Genomic DNA, 23,308 nt, shown 5'->3' with positions numbered 1-23,308 from the left:
TTTGTAATGGTTACATCTATCAATGCTCGAAATTAAAATGGAGAGATTTTAAAGTATTGATTTATTTGACTTTGCAGAGCCCCGAAAGCGTCTTGTGCAGTGGTGGAATTCAATTTTTTTACTACTAGTTCTGTGGGCGTGGCTTGGTAGGCATGGCATGGCTTGGTGGGCAAGGGAAGGATACTGTAAAATCTCCATTCCCTCCCCACTCCAGGGGAAGGTTACTGCAAAATCCCAATTTCCTCCCAATCAGCTGAGATAGAAAATAGATGGGGGCGGGACCAGAGGTGGGTTGCTCCTGGTTTGACATGGATTGGGTGATCGGTAGTAGCGGCAGTGGGAGGCTCCACCCACCTGCTTGGACGTTTCTGTGCATGTGCAGAAGTGTTGTGCGCACAAGCACGCCCAAACCAGTAATAAAAAAGATTGACAACGCATCACTGGGCGGGGCGAATCAGAGGTGGTATTTACCGATTCTCCGAACTACTCAAAATTTCCGCTACCGGTTCTCCAGAACTGATCAGAATCTGCTGAATACCACTTCTGGTCTTGTGGATATCCTAGGGCCGCCAGAACACATTTCGCAAACAGTTTGGTCTACCTTCTAGGGCATAATGTGACATGGGCAAAATTATAAACATTATGCAGCCATTGTAGCTTCCAAGTGGTTTTTAAAGACTGGGTCTATAATGATAGTCTGAATGGGAGGTTGACAAAGGGGAAATTGATCAGGAAAAGAGCCTTCCAACCCAGGAAAATAATTGTTCATAATGAGTAAAAAGGATGGCCTTGGATGACAGAGGGAAGACCCACCACCAAAGCAGCAATCAGATAAATGAGACCTATGCCCAAGTCAAAGAAGTAGCTTACAAAAAATGCCTCAGACAGTGCCAACTCCAGTCCAGGAAAAGTTATAATTGGCATGAAAGACGAATCTATCTACAGGCCCACTGAGCAGTCCAATTACTAACAGTCCAAGACCAGCGACAAATAATATACAAGACTGGCCAAATACAAACCTCATCAAGAACTAAAGCTGGAAAATTCCTGGAATCAGAAAGTCCTTGAACTAATAGTCATTCAGAGAGTTCAACCTAAGTGTATTTCTCCTATCCAGATTCTGATACTCCCCAGGGACAGGGCCTCATCTGTATTGCTTGTTTGGCCCAAGGTCAAGTTATAAAACTGGCATCATCAACTACTTAGTAATATCTACCTCATAACAATAGATGACCTCACATAGCAACCTCATATAGTTACTAAGTAAAAATGGGGAGTTTGACAGGCCATGAGAAACCCTACAGACCAAGGACTCAGTCTCTTTCCCCTCTACCAACACAAACTGGAAGGAAGAAAACTTCTATAACATAATGCCCTTAACAACCAACAAAGTACATCTAGATATCATAATAGATGGCATTGAAACTTGCCAAAAGAACAAATAGAACTGGTAGATGCCTATCCTGGTGCCACTAGAGGTCACACAGTTTTCCCCAAATATTTATAAAGAGTTGAATATATTTGGGACTTATCTTTCCTAACTTTCAAAAAATTAAAAATAAATGCATTAAATGTATTCCATCCAAGTATTACTTCTATCTTTATTTTATCTATCTTTATTTAGACTAGCATAAGTTTTGCAGTTGGATTCGTGACAACAAAATGTTGCCTTGATAGACAGCCAATGCAGGAAACTAAATGAGGAGAGCACACTGCTAATTCATCTGGATGACTTTTGATGCCATGGGCCAATGGAATTATTGTGAGTTCTATAGTACACTTGGATTTACATAGTATACATAATATACTTGGATTTCAGTAAGGCATTTGACAAGGTAGACTATAACCTACTTCTTGATAAGCTAAAAAATGTGGCATAGGTAACAATACAATCAGATGGATTTGATTCAAAATGTGGTCCTCAATGGAACTACATCCACATGAAAGGAAGTAGTGGGGAACCCCAAGTTTCCATTTTAGGCCCAATAACTTCAGTGTCTTCATAAACAATTTCAATGAGGGAATAGAAGGAGAACTCTTCAAATTTACACACAAGACTAAACTATTAGGAGTAGGAAACACTCCAGAAGATAGGCTTAAGATCCAGATGGATCTCTATAGGCTTGAATACCGGGTCCTAGCTAACAAAATGAAATTCAGTGTAGAGAAAAGTAAGGTTTTACACTTAGGCAAGAAAAATGAAATGTACAAGTACAGAATACATGGAACCTGGCTCAATAGCAGTAACTGTGAGAGGGATCTTTGAGTTCTAGTGGACAAACACTTAAATATGAGCCAGCAATGTGCTGCAGCTGCCAAAAAAAGCCAACACAGTCCTAGGCTGCATTAACAGAGGGAGAGGATCAAGACCACATGAACTGTTATTACCATTTTATAAAGCCTTAGTACAATCATACTTAGAATAGTGCATCCAGTTTTGGTCACCACAATGTAAAACAGATTTGGGGGCTTTGGAAAGAGTTCAGAAAAGGGTAACCAAGATGATTAGAGAAATGGAGGCTAAAACATATGAAGAATGTTTGCAGCAACTGGGTATGCCTACTCTAGTGAAAATGATTAACATGATAACAGTGTTCCAGTATCCTTACCTGTGGCTGATCCATCACTGGAGGCTCTTAGGAAGAGATTGGACAGCCATTTGTCAGGAATGGTATAGGGTCTTCTGCTTGTGTAGGTGATTGGACTATAAGACCTCCAAGATCCCTTCCAACTTACTTATTCTGTTATTTTTGAACTGCCTTGTGGAATAGGGTCTTGGAGGTACTTTATTACAAAGGTTTTAATCATTGACCTCTGCACAGGGGCAAGGGGAAACATGACAAATGATGTGTGGCATCATTATGATGCAAATCACAATATTTGCATGTTACAGTGCAAGGAGAAAAGACTGGGGTTCAGTTGTGACCACATACTTAGCTGTTTTTGTGTCACTGCAGTTTGTACTGGACACCTGTGGTTCAAGCTTATCTGTCAGCTATCTAGAAGGCACTGGTGCCTGGGTTTTTGTCTTGTCCTCAAACTGATTCAGTATTGAAACTGTTTGGTCGCCACAATGTAAAAAGGATGCTGAGACTCTAGAAAGAGTGCAGAGAAGAGCAACAAAGATTAGGGGACTGGAGACTAAAACATATGAAGAATGGTTGCAGGAGCTGGGTATGTCTAATTTAATGAAAAGAATGGACATGGGGAGACATGATAGCAGTGTTCCAATATCTCAAGGGTTGCCACAAAGAAGAGGCAGTCAAACTATTCTCCGAAGCACCTGTTGGTAGTACAAGAAGCAATGGGTGGAAACTGATCAAGGAGAGAAGCAACTTGGAACTAAGGAGAAATTTCTTGACAGTTAGAACAATTAATCAGTGGAACAGCTTGCCTCCAGAAGTTGTGAATGCTCCAACACTGGACATTTTAAAGAAGATATTGAATAACCATTTGTCTGAAATGGTATAAGATTTCCTTCCAAGGTGGGGGGTTTGGACTAGAAGACCTCCAAGGTCCCTTCCAACTCTGTTGTTCTATTCTATCTACATGAAACCCCTACAGGAGGTTGCCTGACGTTTTGTTAATGGATCTGATATGACTCAGCTCCATTCTTGTTTATATTCAATTCCAAGGAATCCACAGCACACTTAAATGATATTTGTGTTCAATAATTAACTATATAAGGGAGGCCATGCTGGAATTAAATCCAAAGAAAATGAAACAAAGATGAAGACATTATTGGTAAATAGAAAACTCAACTTGGAGATTAGTGATTCAGCCTGTTTTGGATGAAGTTGCACTCCTGATAGGAATGCTCCTTATTCTTTAGCTGTCAATGAAACATTATATTCTATATTCTATAGAAATGATTTTAAGGGGTTGTCTGTCAAAACTCGTTTCCTCCAAATGTTCCTTTCAAAGTAAAAGTTTCCTGTTTTTGTGTCTTTCTCGGTTACCTTAAATTTTCTTTAATGGTGGTACTTGTGAGCTTATTGTATTCTGTTATATGCTGAGATAAGCACTGCTTTGGGGTTTTTTTTTATACACTTTGATTAGGCAATGCGTTCATTTTGCAACCACTACGGAAATGATAATTCCTGATTTAAAAAGGCCCTATTGAAAGAACTGTGTCATAATGTGTCTGCATGGGATTTAAATAAGCATGCTAACCTGTAGCCTATGGAAAGATCGTTGTTTTCTATGGGCCAGAACTGTACATGCCATCCATAACAATTTAACCAAAATCTGTGAAAGCATTTTTTTAAATGCAGTTTTTAGTGCAACACTAGCAAGTATAGTGGTGTAATAATTGTTCCCATTAATATGGTGTAATATGTGTGCATTTGAAAAATGTGTTTTTAAAGGTGTACTTAGGTCTTGTTGCTTTGTTCCAAGTTAATACTGTTAGACATCCTGATCATTTTAGAGAATGGGAAGCCTACAAAGTAAAATTAAATAAATAAATGACTAAGCATGGATCATGTACTCTGCATGAGATCCACCCACTCAGACCCTGCAATGCTGCCAGCTCAACCACTGAGTAAGGAAGACTTTGAGGGTGTGTTCACTTCTCTGACTGGTTGTTCTCGTTCTTTAGGAGAGGAAAGGGCAAGGAAAAGCACTTAGAGGGTGTTGGCAGGAAGTGCAGGTGAATCCACACCTGTTATTGCAAGGGAGAATTTACATAGTCCTTAACTTCAAGGAAATGACCATAATTGGGCAGAAGAACTAGCTGCAGCTTACTACTCAAGTCAGAGGGTGTTTTCACCCCTGTTCAAATAACTTATAGAAAGGAAGGTACCATTTTCAGATCTGGCAAAGTAGTTGTTCCAGAAACCCTGAGAAAGAGGAAATGCTCTACTGACCTTATTCCTCAGGGCATTAGATGGGAAAACAATGGATTGAAGGCACATCAAAGGTAGCTGGAGTTTGACTGAAGCAGGCATGCAAGATTGTTGATGGTATCCAAGGATAACATCCAAAGGATGTTTCAAGTGTTATAGAAGCTGCTTTTAGACCATAAGTAGAGAACTTGTAAGAGGAAAACTAAACACAACACCTTTCTTGACCACTGTTAGGACAAGAACGTAATCCTTGCTTAACAACCGCCCTGTTTAGCAACCATCACAATTATAACGGCAACGAAAAGTAACTTTACAATCAGACCTCACAATTACAACTATTGCAGTGTTCCTGTGAAATCATGTGATTAAGATTCAGGTGCTATACAATGGGAGAAGAGTTTACAACTGTTAAGTTGGGCCATAAGAAAGGCTGAGCGCCAAAGAATTGAGGCTTTTGAACTATGGTGCTGGAGAAGACTCCTGCGAGTCCCTTGGACTGCAAGGCAATCAAACCAGTTGGTCGTAGAGGAGATCAACCCTGATTGCTCTTTAGAAGGCCAGATCCTGAAGATGAAACTCAAATACTTTGGCCACCTAATGAGAAGGAAGGACTCACTGGAGAAGAGCCTAATGCTGGGAAAGATGGAGGACAAAAGAAGAAGGGGACGACAGAGAATGAAGTGGCTGGATGGAGTCACTTAAACAGTCGGCGTGAGTTTAAATGGACTCCAGAGGATGGTAGAGGGCAGGAAGGCCTGGAGAAACATTGTCCATGGGGTCGCGATAGGTCGTACATGACTTTGCAACTAACAACAACAGCAGCATCCCAGGTATGTGACTGCCATTTATGCACTTCACAGCTGACTTATAGCAAGCAGAATCAACGGAGCACACAGCAATAAAATTGCAGATTGCAATAAGAAGTCTTGCTTAATGACTGCAGGTGGATTCACTTAATGTTTGCAGGCAAAATTCATTACATTTGTTGTAGTCACATAATGTGTGGGCATGGGGTGGGCGGGGCCAGCACGTGATGCATCCGGCCTACGGCCACAAGCTTTACCCCCCTGCATTACAACTTTGGTGCTTGCCATTAGGATAGAGGACTGTGGATCAAGTGGACTGTACAATTAATAGAAGCCCAGCCAAAATCCAGAAAATATTTGGAACATAATAAGGTGGGATACTTCGAACAGTCTGGCATTGTAGAGAAAGAGGGAGAGAAGGAGATTAAAGTAATTGCTAGCCAGGTAAAACGTGCCCACTCTTGACTTACTACAATTCACCCATTGAAGATAGACTCTTGCTATCATGCATTTAACTTATTTATGTTTTTAGTTTATATGGGTTTCTTTTAATCTTTTATAATTGTAAACTGCCTAGAGTTACCTTGAGGTAAGAGGGAGCGTCTATAGATTTTATAAATAATTAAATACATTTTAAAGCATTTTATTACATAAGGTGAAGGTTCCCCTTGCACATATGTGCTAGTCATTCCAACTTTAGTGGGCGGTGCTCATCTCCATTTCAGCCGACGAGCCAGTGCTGTCCGAAGACATCTCCATGGTCATGTTGCTGGCATGACTAAACACTGAAGCCGCACGGAACGCTGTTACCTTCCCACCAAAGGTGGTCCCTATTTTTCTACTTGCATTTTGCATGCTTTCGAACCGTTAGGTTGGCAGAAGCTGGGACAAGTAACGGGAGCTCACTCCGTTACGCGGCGCTAAGGATTCAAACCACTGAACTGCCGACCTTCCTGATCGACAAGCTCAGCATCTTAGCCATTGAGCCACCATGTCCACAAAACATACATTTCAATATTGCCAGAGGTGTGAGATTGTTTACAAAAATAACCTAAGGAACGCTAAGAAATGGTTAAGATAAAGGTAATGTATTGTCACTTTGTTCTGTGAACATGCTGGCACGCTGTAAAAAATGAAATTCTGATGCCCACTCTCAAAAAAGAAAAAGAAAAACATTAAAAATTAATTATCAAGTTAAGTTTTAAATACGGCATCAGCTCATATTGTCATGAACATTTTATGTATATTTGATTAAGCATGGACCTCTTTTTAACGTTCCAACTCCTGTATAGGAGAAAAGAAAAAGGCTGGCTGTTTAAAAGTTTCTGTGCCACCTTTAAAGGTTTTTTTTGCCTTTACATAAATAACTAAATTGCAAATTTATCTTTTCTTTCTCACCTGTTTACATTGGTGCAAATACAATTTATGATGTGCTACAAAACAAGGTGCCTAAAACTATGCACACTGTGCCAGGAAATCTTAGCTTTAAAAAAAAATTGCTGTACTTGTTCTGAAAGCAAAACAAGTAGAATTCCAAAATATTTTACTGTAGCAAAAATATGAAGGCCCATCTTTTCAACATGCCTAAATATTAACAGACTCACAGAATTGGAAAGATAATTCAATCTAGCCCTCTCCCAATGTGGGATAATTATTTTTACAGCATCTTCTGCTATTGGACTATCCAGCCTCTGCTTAAAGACTTAACAAAAGAAAATCCAGCCCGTTTTTGACAATACAGAAAGAAAATTACTTGAAATATTCTAATGTTCTATTGAATAAATCATTCTATTTAAATACATTGGCCATGCCTCCTTTTGAAAAACTTTTATTTTGAAGTGCACATAATTGAAGACAGGTACAATAGTGACATATGTCTTTAGCTAGTTGACTCAGATTTCCCCAGGATAAATCCTCAAATTTTCAAGCCTATAAAATTAAGATTTAACCAAAGTTGTACCAAACTGGCAGCAATTTACATGACCTGGAATATAACAAAAAAACTAATTAAAACTAAATTAAATTAAAACTAATTAGCAGATGGAACAATGTTTCCTGCTTATAGTTCCACTTTAGTGGTGGGTTGCTACAAGTTTGCACTGGTTCGGGCAACCCGCTAGTGGTATTTTAGCTTTGGTCGCCTGAACTGGCAGCAACCCAGGCTGGCCACGCCCCCAAATTGGTTCCCTGGTTGCTGTTGCTGGCATCTTTTTAAAGTAATTTTTTTAATGTTCTGTGCATGTGCAGAACAATTTATAGTCAACTCAGTAGTGGGTTGCGGCCAGTACGCCCTGGTACGGGCATACCGGTGCCTGCTGGGAGCACCAGGTACCATTCTGGTACGGTGTTCCAGAGGGGCCACCCGCCCTCCCTCCCTCCTTACCTGTATTTGAGCCAATCGGGGATTATGTGCACGGATCGTATGGCGCTTGTGCGACGCTCCACTGAGAACTGGAGTGTCACAGAGCGTTACGGGCAGTAAATATGCATGTGCGTGCTGCACACGTGCATGTGGTAGACACCTGGCCCCATTGCACCGGGATCCAGAACCCATCACTGAGTTAACTGCACACACACACACACACACACACACACACACACACACACACACACACACAGCAAAGCGCACATGAAGTGAACCGGCAGCAACGCTGGCAGCTACCCAACCCTGTCCCACTTATGGGATATTGAATTAATCTTGTCTGAAGGTGACAAAAGTAAACAGCAATAGAACAAGATTCATAGCAAGCCAAGTGAAGACAAGCTAATTAATCTGAAAGCCAGCAACCCAGAAATATGATAAAGTTGCGAGCACATTCATATCTCATAGTCTGAATCCAGGGAGTACTGTACTTGTGCTTCCTGCTAATTCCACATTTCCTGCATTTTGCTACAGAAAGCATTGGCTTGGATCCAGAGTTCCCACAATCAGCATCCGTCTGACATAGCACTGTTATTGTAAGAAAGGAGAAAGCGATTTGATTCCTGACCAGTTTCAGCACCTTGAACACATGCTTCATTGAGTTGTGAGCTTCCAAATCAGGATGGAAGGTATCACAGGGTGTACACTGCTGATCGGTGAAAATCAGACAGCATGCTTTTATTCTGTTTTAACTTTTGATTGGTTACAACATGGGCAACTACCGGGTATGTGTTTTAAGCAAGTAAATAAATATTGCCTAGAAGGATTAACCTCTGAATTGCACTTTTTTTAATGAAACCAGTAAAATATAGAAAGATACAACATCTGGATCTATTATTTATACAATGACATTTTGGAATTGAGAGTTTTTAAAAAGGAATAAGGCATTATGGTCACGATATTCATCAAGGATCTGAAGTACCTGGAAGAAGATTGATTTTTGAACCCCTCCTCAATATATGTTTATTAAATTTTGAAATATAGTTAAAAAAAATAATTGGAAAGTTTCCTTTCCCTCAGTAGCTGACTCTACTCCAATCACTTGAACTAATCTTGGAGTTTAACCCGTAAGAGCTCAAATTATGGCTGGATTTCCATGAAGAATACTCCAAGGATAAATCCAAAATCATTTGTGAGCATGATGGCATATTTCATTCCATATACATTAGCTGATCTTTAATCCTGAATATTTCATAAAGATTGAAAAGATTACTAAGTTTTCATTTTGTGGGCAGCAGTTTTCAATATAATACTTGAAATATTATGATACAATACTATATCAAGAAAGCACATGGAAGGGAACTCTTAAATCTTGAACAATGACTAAAATATTAACTATATTCAGCAAAAAAACTTATTTAGAATAGAATAACAGAGTTGGAAGGGACCTTGAAGGTCTTCTAGTCCAACCCCCTGCTTAGGCAGGAAACCCTACAACATTTCATTTCTGTTTATTGAACTCCCCAAAGAATATTTAAAAAACAATTTGGCTTCAACTTATTATATGTTGCTACAACTTTGGGGGAAACTATTGTTAAAGATGTAAGTATTAAGTGGAATCATATTTTTTATGCCAAAGATGGATTTCACAGATGTCTTGTCAATTTTTGAAATATCCCTGTGTTGCAAAAAATGAGATTATGGTATGTTTCCACATAATTTCAATTTAAAGATATGTTCAAAGAATTGAGCTAGCTACTGGTATAGTACTACACTGAGTTTTTAAAGTGTTATCACTATTGTTCTGACTATCATCACTTCTGTAGTTAGAACTGGAGCAGTCAAATGGGAAAGAAATTATTAAATTGATGAGTATTTTTAGATGATAAGTTTCATTTTCTACAACACGTGTTTTGAAAATGTAGCAGACATTTATTAGAGTTTAATGAAAACCATAAAGTTAGGAGATGAACTCATACATAATTTTAATCAGTAGCAAAATAATTTCTTTTTCTTTTAATTAAAATTTACAGTAAATTTACAAACTGCCACTCATTTAAAATTGAGGTATTTCCATTCTTAAAAAAATACAATACATTTTACAGTAAAGTGCATATGTAAAATAATTTTGCCCTAAATGTAAACTAGGTAACAAGCAGTCAATACTTGTGTTACATCTTTATTTTGAAGATTTTTTTTAGAAAAAATAGCATTTAAGGCACGTTGCAAATAATTATGTTACAAATATAGCAACTGAGAATATATTATATAAATCTCAGTTCAGCAAACTTTATTAGGGCCAAGTCAGTATCTTCTTTGCTTTAAGCTATGGGTGGCATCCAATATGCTCCTATACCTTTGCATGTGAGGCATTATATCCATATATGAGGGAGATGTGACCTGTAAGAATAAAAAGCAAACATTAAAAAATATACATTAAAACACCCACAGAATTGTATAAGCCATTTGCAAATATGAGTTTAAATCCAAGTTAACATGGATAACATATTTGCTAGTATGGTAGTAGAAAAAATAAAATAAACCAAAGCCAGCAAAAGACAATCCTAGGGAAAAATAATGATGAACAGAAATTGGAAAGTGATGTATCATATAATTTTATATATGTTTGAGTCATGTTGAATTTATTCCAAATAAATAAACAGATTATAACCCAAATTAATAAAGCTAAAAGGTAAAGGTTCCCCTCGCACATGTATGCTTTTCGTTTCCAACTCTAAGGGTGGTGCTCCTCTCCATTTCAGCCAAAAAGCCAGCACTGTCCGAAGACATCTCTGTGGTCATGTGGCCAGCATGACTCAATGCCAAAGGCGCACAGAATGCTGTTACCTTCCCACCAAAGGTGGTCCCTATTTTTCTATTTGCATTTTTACATGCTTTTGAACTGCTAGGTTGGCAGAAGCTGGGACAAGTAACAGGAGCTCACTTCGTTATACGGCGCTAGGGATTCAAACCGCTGAACTGCCAACCTTTCTGATCGACAAGCTCAGCGTCTTAGCCACTGAGTCCCATTTAATAAAGCAAACTACCTACTAATATTTGCATGGAAATAAAGAAAATATAGGAAATCTGCAGTTCAGCTGCAAGTTCAATATTAATTTATTTGAAATGTTGAATATCTATTTGTAATATAAAGACTGAAATTTGCCTTATTATAATATCAATATAGTTTTATTCTTTCTTATTCTCTATTCCCAGATGATAATTTTACTTGGATGTTAGTCCATTTTAATAGGGTAGAATTTTTTTCTAGATAAGGTACATTAAGTAAACCTATGGGCCAACCTTTCTAATTGTTTATGGCTATCTCTATTCTTTAATTTAGGGGAAACGATGTTTAAAGGGAATTCTAAAATAGAGGTCTGATTCAGTTTTTCTTCAACTTTCTCCCCCACTTTCCCCCCTTAGCTGTCACCCACATCTTTACTATTTAATGTTGTATTTAGTTAGGGCTCCAGTAATATATAGTTTGGCAAAATATATGTTCTCCCTTAGAGTATTTCGGCTGAAATGCTGATATCGCATGAATAAACCTGCAAGGCTCAAGTGTTCTCTCTTTTATTGCAAATAACTCAAGAAGGATCCAGACTGCCTGCTCTCAAATTTGACCTTCTATTCCCAAGCAGGAAGTTGACTGAAAATCTACCAGCGTCCATATTAGAGCAGGTAATATTTGTGATTTGCTCTTCTGATTTTCTCACTCTTGTTTTTCCCTTCCCTCATATAATGGAAGTAAACTATAAAAATATAGGGTTTTTTTTTCTTATTAGGAAGCAATTTCATTCTCCCCCTCTTCCTTCCTTCTATGCAGACCTTATTTCAATTGCTGGCTAAATTGCTGATCTTCCCATTAAAGTTCTGTTTGTATTACACTTCCCTTACTTTAGAGTAATAAATTATGTACTTTGTACTGGTCTCTGGCTTGAAATAGTAATTACCCCTCTCTCCCCCAGACAGTGTGTATAGACAGCCTAATTTCATAAGGACTGTTGTTTTTTCTCTTTTATAGCCTAATTCCTCTCCATATAAAGTGACTCTAGAAGTAGACACATAGCACATGGAACACACATACTTCATGAGTACAACCGGTTTCTTCTCTACTGTTCCTTTTAACTGGAATCTGAATATTAAAAACTTAGGGAGTTAAGGGTCAGTGAAAGAAATGGACAAAAAGCAATAATACAGGAGCACGTATTTGGTATGTATGGAACTCCCACTTAATAAATAAGATTTGAGGCTCTCACGTAGCTGCAGTCATCAATTCCTTTTCAGCATCACACTTGCTGTTATAAATATGACTAGGCAATAGAGGAAATAAATTGTGGTGGATTAGATTGAGAACAAAATTCCAAATCTGTCATTCTCATTCTAACAGTGGCAAGCTTTATGTATCTGGAAACTCTTAAGTTTTAATATAAGTTAGCTTATAATATTATAATGTTAGTTAATGTTACGTTAAACGAATATGCTTACCAAAGGGGAAATAGTCTGCAAAACACTTGTAGAAGATGGGTTTTTGTTAATTGTTTCATGAACATCTAAGAGAGTATAAAATAATTACAAAACTTCAATTGTATGGTAAGAAACAACTTGTGGCCTGTATAGTCTTTCCCTTGAATATTATGTGATCTAGAGTATTGTATTTAAATTGGTGCATGTGTGTAAAGCATTTTATTTTGGAATCAAACTTCATTTTAATTTTGAAATAACTAAATTTTAATTAAGGAGAATGTTTGTTTATCAATCGTTATTTAATAACTTATTAAATCTCTTTAGAGTCACACTTGCTTGTGCAGCCTTCTTGACAGCCATATGAAAATGGACTGACATTACCCATTTCTGGGCTTCCCATTCTAGCCTGCACTCCTGGAAGTCTCCCATCCCAGTAATACTCAGTCCAGGGCCTGCTGAACTGCTGAGCCTTGACGAGGTTGTCGAGTACCGCCACCTGCTGATACAATGCAGATCTAACAACCAACATAATTGTATATTTTTATTTTTCAACTTTTAGGTGATACTGATTTATAATCAGCTTCCACTAATCTATCATCCTTCACATGACTTAGAACTGAAGCTCCATATCATCATCATCTTCTTCTTTATAGGGCTGAATATTCTACTGTCGTGGTAAATAGCCTGATAAACCTTTAAGACTTCAACGCTACCATCAAATTACAATTAAAAATGTTATAGAAGGGAAGAATTGCTAAATGGAGGGGATAAATAATATTAATCAGATTTAATTGTATTTATATTTAATAAAATCTACATGTTAATGAAATCATACATTTATTACATTTTGGTTCTCCCGTCCTCTTGTTTGAACAGGATTACTACAGATCAGTTGCAGATCAAAACATGTATTTATTTCTGTCTTCCAAATATATAATGAGATAACTCGATAGAAATGGGTTTAAGGAAAAATGGCAATGGCTTATTCATTTTTAAAAATTTTCTTCCTCTTTTCCTCTCCATTAATATTTTCTGCTTAATTTCAGATCTCCTAAACAATATTTGTGGAGCACACAGGGCTATCAGCTGATCCCCAAAGAGTATTATACTGATTGGTGGTAAATTTCTAAAATAGGAGAAAAGTATGTTTTGCCTTAAAATGCTAATATATTATCGTAATAATACCTGAGCAAATAGTACTACAGATTTTAATTTTCCAAGGGAGGAAAATAGTACATCTTAGCAGTCATTCAATTCCACTGACTTAAGAGACTGCTCCTTTGGCGTCACAGTTTTTTAAAAAAACCTACTCAAAGTAATATGTTATGACTAATTTTAATTACTCAAGTGAAACATCCTACCTGCGTTTCACATCAAGAGTGACTTTTGGACCTGAAATTCCTGCTTGGCAATGAACATAAGGCAAAAAAAAAAAAAAAAAGAGAGAGAATCATACTTGTTTACTTTTACGTGACTTGTCAAATCACCTTGGTGTCATTGAGTGCATAATTTTCAGAATACCTACTCTGTAGCCGGTGGTTGATGCGGTCAAGGGACTGAAGAACTTTGTGCTCTTCAAATGACAGAGCGCTCATTCCTTGTCGTGGTGGTCTATTTCGCACTGCAATCTGCCTATATGGTTGCGGTGTATCCAAACCAGTCAAAATTTCACCTTCTGCAGCTGACAAATTCACAAGGTTTTCTGGTATTAGTACTGGGTAGTACCATCTGAATTTTAGAACAAAAATATATACTGTGAAAAGCTTTTAAGAAAGGTGCATTAGAAATATCTGGGTTGGCAATTGCATTTAATGTTTTTTTTTAATGTACCTTTCAAAGTTTTGAAACTATTGCAATAGGTTTTTAAACAACTGCTTATACACAGCTAAGAAAAGTTCCATTGTGGCACTATTAGTATCATATTGGAGGGCTGCTGAAACAGAATGCATGAAACATAAATAGACAATGAATAGTTTTTCTCCCCTCAAAGCACATCATATTGACTGTTTAAATCATCTCAGTTCAGGGCTGTTTCTGTTTGTTTGACAGTAGCATATCTATATATCTGAGTCAGTGTACATCAAATGCATACCTTCATCTTTTCAGAATTCCAGTGTAATGTTTATTTTAATTTATCAATACAAGACATTCTCAGTACACAATTGGGAAGAACAAAAACGGATTTGACCAAACACGAGTTAAAGCTGCTATTAAGATTAAACTCGTAGCAGTAAACGCAGCAAAGGGTCAAAACTTCTCTGCTCTTATCCTTGGAAATGGTGGCCAGGAGATTCACTTGCAAGGCTGTGTGGAGAAATTCTCTGGGCATCGGGAGGATAAAATTGTTCGGCTTCGCTTCTAGTTGACTGCAAGCGTGGTGCAAGTCCTGTGGAAATGCCCAGGGGATGGATTTACTCAGTTATCTGGGAATGGCTTCATTCAGCTGGACACGAAGAAGTGGATTGGGTCCTATGGAATGCAAACACTACCACCGATGAATTAGATTTATGCCTCTCCTGGCTGGTTAAGGCCAACCAGGAAGTTCTCGGATGGAACCCAGCAATAGTAAATTCATCCTTGTTAGAAGTGGTGTTTCCAGCTCTTTTTAACAAGACGCTAGTGTGCCCTGACTTAAGAAGCATCACTGGATCCCATTATTCTGAACACATTTTGTCTAGTTCTCCCACCTTCCCTGGTGGGATCCTGGAGGAAATGGATTATCTGGGCCCTTTTCAGTCAGGTCTCAGGTCAGGATATGGGACAGAAATAGTACTGGTCGTCCTTATATACAATTTATGGTGGGAGTCTGATGGAAGTTGTGCATCCATCTTTGCTCTTCTTGAACTCTCAGCAGTTTTCAGTACCATTGACCATAATATCGTTTTAGGCTGACTTTGGGAGTTGGGGGTAGGTGGCACAGTTTTGTGTTGGTTCACCTTCGTCCTCCGAGGCCAGTCCCAATCAGTATTAATGTCAATTGGCGAGCTTTCCTGACCTGCTCCTGAGTTGCCATAGGCAGAGGGATGGGAAATCGCACCTTGCAGCTGCACTGAGGAATTCACACCTCAGTCAAAACAAAACACATCCTAGCCAGCCAAAGTCAAGGCCATTTCCATGGAGACCTGCAACAGTCGGAAGGAAGTGACTTCTAAAACATGTGAAATTGCTTCACTGGGGAATGTGACTGATGACACACCCTGGGGGGAGGGGGCAACAGGATCAGAGGCAAGGCGTGAGCTGGGTGAAGTCAGAGCTGGCTTCATCTAGGTTGTGCCGATATGGCTCTCCTAATAAACAAGTGGATTTTTCTTGCACAATGGCTTGAGGCTCCTGGTTTTATTTAAGCATTGGTCAAAACCCTGACAATTAATAAAGATCGAGAATGACACCTACAGGAATCAATGATGATCTAATTATTTAGATCCCATATCAGATTGAAATATGCTGCATTACCTTCATCAGAATTATTGACACCACTTGCGACTCGGACTGGCTCGAACATACACTGAGAATGCACTTGCATTGGGGCTTGTGATATATTCTATGTAAAAAAATTATCAAGCTGTTTTTAAAAATGTAATCAAAATGAATTGCAAGTCTGTTTGCATAAAATGTATATAAACGTAATCGAAATTTAATGTAAAATTTACATGAAACAGTTTACTCTCTGTAGTGATTACATGTAAAATATGTACCATTAGGTAAAAACAAATAATGTTGGTTAAAAAAGGCAGTGTACTGATGGTGTTACTATTGATAAAAACAACGGCAATGTTTTTTAATGCTTGTACAAATAAAATATATATAAATGTCATAACTTGCTATTATTGTTAGATCCAGTTTGCTTTACATCTATTTTCTCTGGATTCTTTTCCAAATATTTTGTATTTACTTATGGGATTTTTTAATGTGATGTTTTGGCCGAAAGCTATTTTTGATATTTTGACCCAATAATTTATTAGACCTACCTGTCCAACACCAGTAGATTCCTTGCCGAAGAGGCTGACATTTGTCTCCTCTGTTCTAAAAGAGCCTTGCGTTTATTTTCATTGTTTTCATTAATTTGTTTCGTCTTGCAAAAGCAAAATGGGCTGAAAGTAATGCAAAAGCCTCACAAAAAATAGAACTGATTATCTTAAATTTGTCTTATCAAGCTATTTTTAACTGTATGTTTTTGTTATAAGCTATTTTGAAAACTTCTATACATATATCTATATATATTTATATACACTATATTGCCAAAAGTATTTGCTCACCTGCTTTTACTCGCATATGAACTTACTGTGATATCCCATTCCTAATCCATAGGGTTCAATATGACATGGGTCCACCCTTTGCAGCTATAACAGCTTCAACTCTTCTGGGAAGGCTGTCCATAAGGTTTAGGAGTGTGTTTATGGGAATTTGTGGCAATTCTTCCAGAAGCATATTTGTGGGTCACACACTGATGTTGGACGAGAAGGCCTGGCTCTCAGTCTCCGCTTGAATTTATCCCGGTTGAGGTCAAAACTCTGTGCAGGCCAGTCAAGCTCATCCACACCAGACTCTGTCATCCATGTCTTTATGGACCTTGCTTTGTGCACTGATGCACAGTCATGTTGGAAGAGGAAGGGGCCAGCTCCAAACTGTTCCCACAAAGTTGGGAGCATGGAATTGTCCAAAATGTCTTGGTATGCTGAAGCATTCAGAGTTCCTTTCACTGGAACTAAGGGGCCAAGCCCAGCTCCTGGAAAACAACCCCACACCATAATCCCCCCTCCACCAAACTTTACACTTGGCACAATGCAGTCAGACAGGTACCGTTCTCTTGGCACCCGCCAAACCCAGACTCATCCATCAGATTGCCAAATGGAGAATCGTGATTCGTCAATCCAGAGAACGCGTCTTCACTGCTCTAGAATCCAATGGCGGTGTGCTTTACACCACTGCATCCGACGCTTTGCATTGTACTTGGTGATGTATGGCTTGGAAGCAACTGCTCAGCCATGGAAACCCATTCCATGAAACTCTCTGCACACTGTTCTGGAGCTAATCGAAGGTCACATGACATTTGGAGGTCTGTAGTGATTGACTGCAGAAAGTTGGTGACCTCTTCGCACTATGCGCCTCAGCATCCACTGACCCTGCTCCGTCAGTTTACGTGGTCTACCACTTCGTGGCTGAGTTGCTGCCATTCCCAAACACTTCCATGTTCTTAGAATACAGCTGACAGTTGACTGTGGAATATTTAGGAGCGAGAAAATGTCACGACTGGATTTGTTGCACAGGTGGCATCCTATCACAGCTCCATGCTGGAATTCACTGAGCTCCTGAGAGCAACCCATTCTTTCCCAAATGTTTGTAAAAACAGTCTGCATGCCTAGGTACTTGATTTTATACACCTGGGGCCATGGAAGTGATTGGAACACCTGATTCTGATTATTTGGATGGGTGAGCGAATACTTTTGGAAATATTGTGTATCTATATCTATAACTATATCTATATGTACATACATACACACACATACACATACACACACACCAGACAAATTATACATAAACCCAAATTAAACCAATGATCAGCTAGATTAAGTGGGGAAAGTAATGCATAGAATGCATAATCTCTTTAATCTTTAAATTATTTTGGTAATGCTAGATTTCCTAATGATATATATATATATATATATTATATATATATATATTATATATATATATATATATATATATATATATATATATATATATATACACACACACACATACACACACACACACACACACACACACACACACACACTTTCTTTGTATGTCAAGTTTGCAACAAGAGTATAAGGAAAAACAAAAATTAGTAGAACACTGAGAGAAAAAAGATTAAAAACCAGTGCTCGTTTTCTCAACAGATGCACCTTCCTTCTAAAAAATGAAATACGATTCAATCATTGATTTTTGTTTAACTTTGAAGGAGGCATAATTTTTCCAAAGTGTATAGCAGGGCTTTTCTTAGTCTTACTAGAACATAAGTTTTTATCACAAGAAATTGAAAATAGAATCTGCTGTTTCCTCCAAAATATGGGTTCATCCAATGAATTATATGCCTAAACTGAAAGTTATGAGAATGGTTAAGGCATGGTTATCAACCAATAGGGTTGAACGCTTTTGTTAGATTAACCAACCAATCAACCAGCACTCTGGTTTATCAGTAGTGGCAGGTTCTAAACATCAACAATTAGCAGAGTTGAAAGCTAAAGAAAATTGTTAATCATAATCAGTTCATTTCTGGTATAGGTTTTTAAAAACTTGATCAGCATTTTTAGTCTGAATGTTCTGGAAAAGAGAAACAGAAACAATCCCAAGTAATATACAAGTAAAGGAAGAAAGAATTATTGAATAAAAGTACCACTGACATTTCCTCCAATATAAATACCTATTCCTAATATACATTTCCATAAGCTTTTCACACACTAAAAAATAACTTACGCTGATAAAATTGGCAGATTTTGAGATATTACACTAATTAAAAGAAGGTTTTTATTTACTGAATTGCATAAAGAGCTCACTGACTGGAAGACATGCACTTAGTGTATCTTTTGGCATTCTTTCAACATAAAAACCTGGCAACAAACATCTTACCACTTGGTTGGGAAGACATAATAGGATTCACCCTAACACCTGATTTCATATTGCTCATCAGATGGCCACCATCTATAGTGATGTGAGACACATTAGATCTAGCGTGCTGCAAGTCACCATTATTTGAATTATTGCATAAGGAAGCATAATGCTGTGAATCACCTGAAAGTAATAAAAGAAACCAGAAAATAATCCAATTACATCAGCCTAATTCAGCTTGAGAATATAGAATTATTATTCTTAAACCAGGAATATGACATTTTAATTTATTAAAAATAAACAAGCATATTGGTACTGGTACCTGTTTCCTGTGAAGGAGAGAGAACTATTAATGCCATTATTAATATCACTACTCATAGTATTAATAATATTAACAATAATTGCTTTAAGACTAACAGTTTTATCTATGACAATAAAGATATAGATATTAGAGAAAGATCCTCTGATTATAGTTGTAGGTAATCCTTGATTTACAACAGTCGCTTAATGACCAAAGTTAAGACAAACTGCCCCAAAGGTACTTACAACCTGGTTCCCAAGTTACAACTGATCATTGATTTTTGCAATCACACACCTGTTTTTCAGACACTCAACAACTGGCCTGCTTTTATAGCCATTTGCAGCATCCCTGTCAAGTGCCAGGGAAATCAGGAGATTCTGGCACTTGTAAAGATTTATTGTAAGCTTAAGCTCTCTACAAAAATCTGAGCTACTAACAGCCAAGGGAAATGAGCGGGAATTAAGAAGGCGTTCCAGGTGGGCTGGACTTAGATCTCTTGTAGGCACGTGGGGCTGATGACTGATGATGAATTTGAACCCCCCCCCCCAAGCTCAGCACAGTCATCTCCTCCAATCCTGCTATTACATGACTGTGATTTACATTGCCGAAAACTGACATTTAATGCCTATTTTCAGCAAAAATGGCAGCCGCCAAACAAAGGATTCACTTAATAACCTTGGCATTCACTTAACAATTGCTGCAAAATAGTCATAAAATCAGATCAGTCATGTGGGTGTCCCTTTTTATGCTGTCATGATCATCATGGGCAGCCTCCATTCTTCTATAATTCCATAATTTCAAGGACTATTTGCATTCAGTGTTTGGTATTACCATGCTATGATAAAAAAAATTAGAAGCTACAGTTACTAAAAAACATAGCCATTATATTATTAGCTGATATATCCTCTGTTATTTTATTTTAACTTGAGATATTAACTTTTTTTAAAAAAATATAAGTGGGCTTTGCTGGATTCTATTTTTGCTACTATAATATGGTAAGCATGCCGCACCCGTTGCCGATCCACAGAACAGAGCTTAGGCTTGAAGGGAAAGTCCTCTCCACACCCCACGTTTGTCTTAATACTCAAAGGGGAAAATGTATCCATGCTGAGGAGAATGCTAGACAGTAACCTACAATGGGTAGAGTAAGTATAGAAACAGGAAAAGGACCGCTTACTTTGAATTGGAATTAAATTAGTCTCTTTTGGTATATCTATGACCCTTAATTATTCATTCTCCATGAAGAGATTCTGTGCCCATTTTTTAAAATCAGAAATGTAAATGATTCTTATGTTTAAAAAAAAATGAGATGCATCTTACCAGCAGCACCATCCCTTTGAACCAATGCACGATGTACTCCTTGCCACAAAATTGTGATTTCTTCATCAGTTGGTATACGATCCGGACATAATCCATTTTCTGAGAACATGGGACTTCTCCTTGAAATATTGCTGTAGTGGACAACTGGTGGAATTGAATTTATAATGCACTTTGACTTTGTCAAAGGCTCATAGGTGTATATACTGTAAGAAGGTCTGATCATGGTTATTTGAGAATGGTAAGCACTACCTGAAGTTGAAGGGTCATCTGTATAACCTCTTGCCAAGGTTTGACATTCAGGCAAAAGATTCTGTCACTCTGACTATTTTCGGCATCCGTGGAAGGCTTACACACATTCGATGTCTGACATAAGGCATCTGTAGGATTTTCATCTGGCTTTTTGCTTTGTATAGGCTTACATGGAGGGTGGGGTATTATGATTTTGCCTGGAGCTCTTACAATCTTAGTAGCTTCATTAGCAGACTGTGGTCGGATGGCACTCTTCCGATTTTTAGTTATTATGGTTGATGATGGGACTTTAGCAGATTTTGGTCTTTTGATCATTTTCATTCTACCTTTCCGTGGATTAGTTTTTGGATTTTTAGGCTCACAATTATAAATAAAAGGTATCATTTCTTCACTTCTTGGTGCCATCCATGCTTGTTTAGCAATATGATATCCTTTGGGCACCAAGACATTGTGTATTGCATTATCTCTTTCTGAGTTTCCAACATTAGCAAGTTTGGCAGATATTTGAGAATTCTCTGAATATTTTCCGGAAAAAACAGAATTGAGCAAACAGGAGGGAATACTTCTAGATTAGTTTTAGAAGAAGTGGTTTTAATTTGAAACCCAGGTGCTTGGGGTTGTGCCTGAGCTATATCACTAACACAGGACTCTGGAATTTTTCATTAATTTCCACTACTCTGTTAATTTCATCAAACCACCTAAGCTTTTTACAATTCCTTTGAACTTCTCCATCTTTCCCTTTTATTTTTGCCAATTCAACACTGTCTCTAACAGAAGACACAGGCTGCGGATGTCCAAATTTGATACCTCTGTTTACCACCATTGCTTTGAAACAGCCAAGTTCGTATTTAGATTCCTTTTTTAAAATGCTTTTTGGCAGTTTCATCACTTTTCTCTCACACATATTGCTATTGTTCTGCTGCTCAGGGTCAGATAATTGGTTGCTACCTCTCCTTGGGGCACAGGTATAATAATTTCCGCCTCTTTCCCTTCTTCACAGTCTTTGTGCTGATCAGTGCTGCTTTTAGAAGGCTCTTCACATGTAGATGCTTCAACGTTAACATGCTCAGAATGCTTTTCACCTTTACCTTCAGCTACACAATCTGTATCTTCAGTACACCTTGCTGCATGAATATCTTCCCCTTCTGCATGCAATTAAGTAAGAAGCTGTTGCTGAAATAGGAAGTGACATTCCACTGTTGATTAGGCAAATCTACATTGGGAATGAAAATTTCTGTTGATGAAGTTCTGTTGTTTTCAGAAAGTTCAACGTTCTCTTGTTCTGAAGTTGCAGGAGAAGGATTAGGGACGGGCCATATTTTATGCAATTTGGCTGCAGGGCTGTCAGCAGGTAAGGATCCCCTGTGGTAATTACGTTTGAAGACGGATATATCAACAGAACGCTTTTGTCTTCTGTTTTATTTTGTACAGAAGTTAGATTACCATCAGAAGCACCTGTCTCAGACTCTCTCTGTTCAGATGAGTTGGCACTGATGATTTCAGGTCAGGGTTGCATCTGACTTCATCAGATGGGACAACATTGTATTTAATTAAATATCACGGAAAGGGGAGGCCGTCTGAATATTTGAAGTTTTTAATTTCTGAGCCAATTATTCACATGCTGATTTTTAGAAAAGTATCATCGTGTTCAGCAGAGCAATGTTTACTTTTGCTCTTTGATCCTTCTGGATGCTGGAGGGAAGACTCCTCTTGAGTAGATAAAGATGAGGCTTTCCCGGGTGCTGGGCAACTTCCATTTTGTTCTTTAGCCTCAAGGCTGTCATCACTACAAACACTCCCTGAATAGGTTATTTCATTTACTTCTTGATGAAAATCCTGTGCAAGAAAATAAATAAAATACAAAGATAATTTAACACAATTCCATCAAACAGTTTCAGAGACACTCAGAAATTCCATGAAAAACAGTAAGAAATATTTAGGTCAGCAGTTCAGGGCAATAAAATGGGTTCACTGACTGAGTGCCAACTTGCGGCTTATTTCTTTAGACACCAGAAAACTTCATATTTAGGTACCACAATTTTAACGTGCCACGATTTTCAACATTAAGCATTGGCATATATGTGTCTTTATAATTTCATGCTTACAGTTCTTCCATTTTCATATCATCTATTTACCCATGAAAATATTTCTATTCTGATGCTATAATTTTAGATATATTATCTATGAAATTGGTTGTGATAGACAAAGCTAGTAAATATGTTACCCAGCAAGAATATTTGGGTATATTTATTGCTAGAAAACTCCATAAAACAGAAATTAAGAATGTTTATATCATTTTATACAACTGATCTGAATTTTTATATTGTTCTTTCTTATTTACAAAAGGGAACTAATTAAACAAGTT

General features: G+C 37.8%; 1 protein-coding gene across 1 annotated transcript; it reads right to left on the bottom strand.

Annotated features, from left to right (window-relative positions):
* Positions 1 to 10,067: 10,067 nt before the first annotated feature.
* LOC116510257 (centrosomal protein of 126 kDa-like) lies at positions 10,068 to 22,576 on the bottom strand (the record flags this gene model as incomplete). Its single annotated transcript, XM_032219737.1, is given in 17 exon segments — positions 10,068 to 10,415; positions 12,507 to 12,571; positions 14,011 to 14,248; positions 14,644 to 14,871; positions 16,454 to 16,482; positions 16,485 to 16,576; positions 19,088 to 19,256; positions 20,695 to 21,007; positions 21,010 to 21,509; positions 21,512 to 21,604; positions 21,607 to 21,879; positions 21,882 to 22,079; positions 22,082 to 22,295; positions 22,298 to 22,431; positions 22,434 to 22,499; positions 22,502 to 22,540; positions 22,543 to 22,576. Coding segments are annotated over 17 exon segments (2,781 nt in total), but the record flags the coding sequence as incomplete, so codon positions are not given.
* Between the last annotated feature and the right edge of the window lie 732 nt (positions 22,577 to 23,308).

The sequence above is a fragment of the Thamnophis elegans genome, chromosome 6 (genome assembly GCF_009769535.1).
Source record: "Thamnophis elegans isolate rThaEle1 chromosome 6, rThaEle1.pri, whole genome shotgun sequence".
Classification (NCBI taxonomy): Eukaryota; Metazoa; Chordata; class Lepidosauria; order Squamata; family Colubridae; genus Thamnophis; species Thamnophis elegans.
The sequence above is the reverse complement of the archived record's forward strand: the minus strand, read 5'-3'. Positions and strand labels throughout refer to the sequence as shown.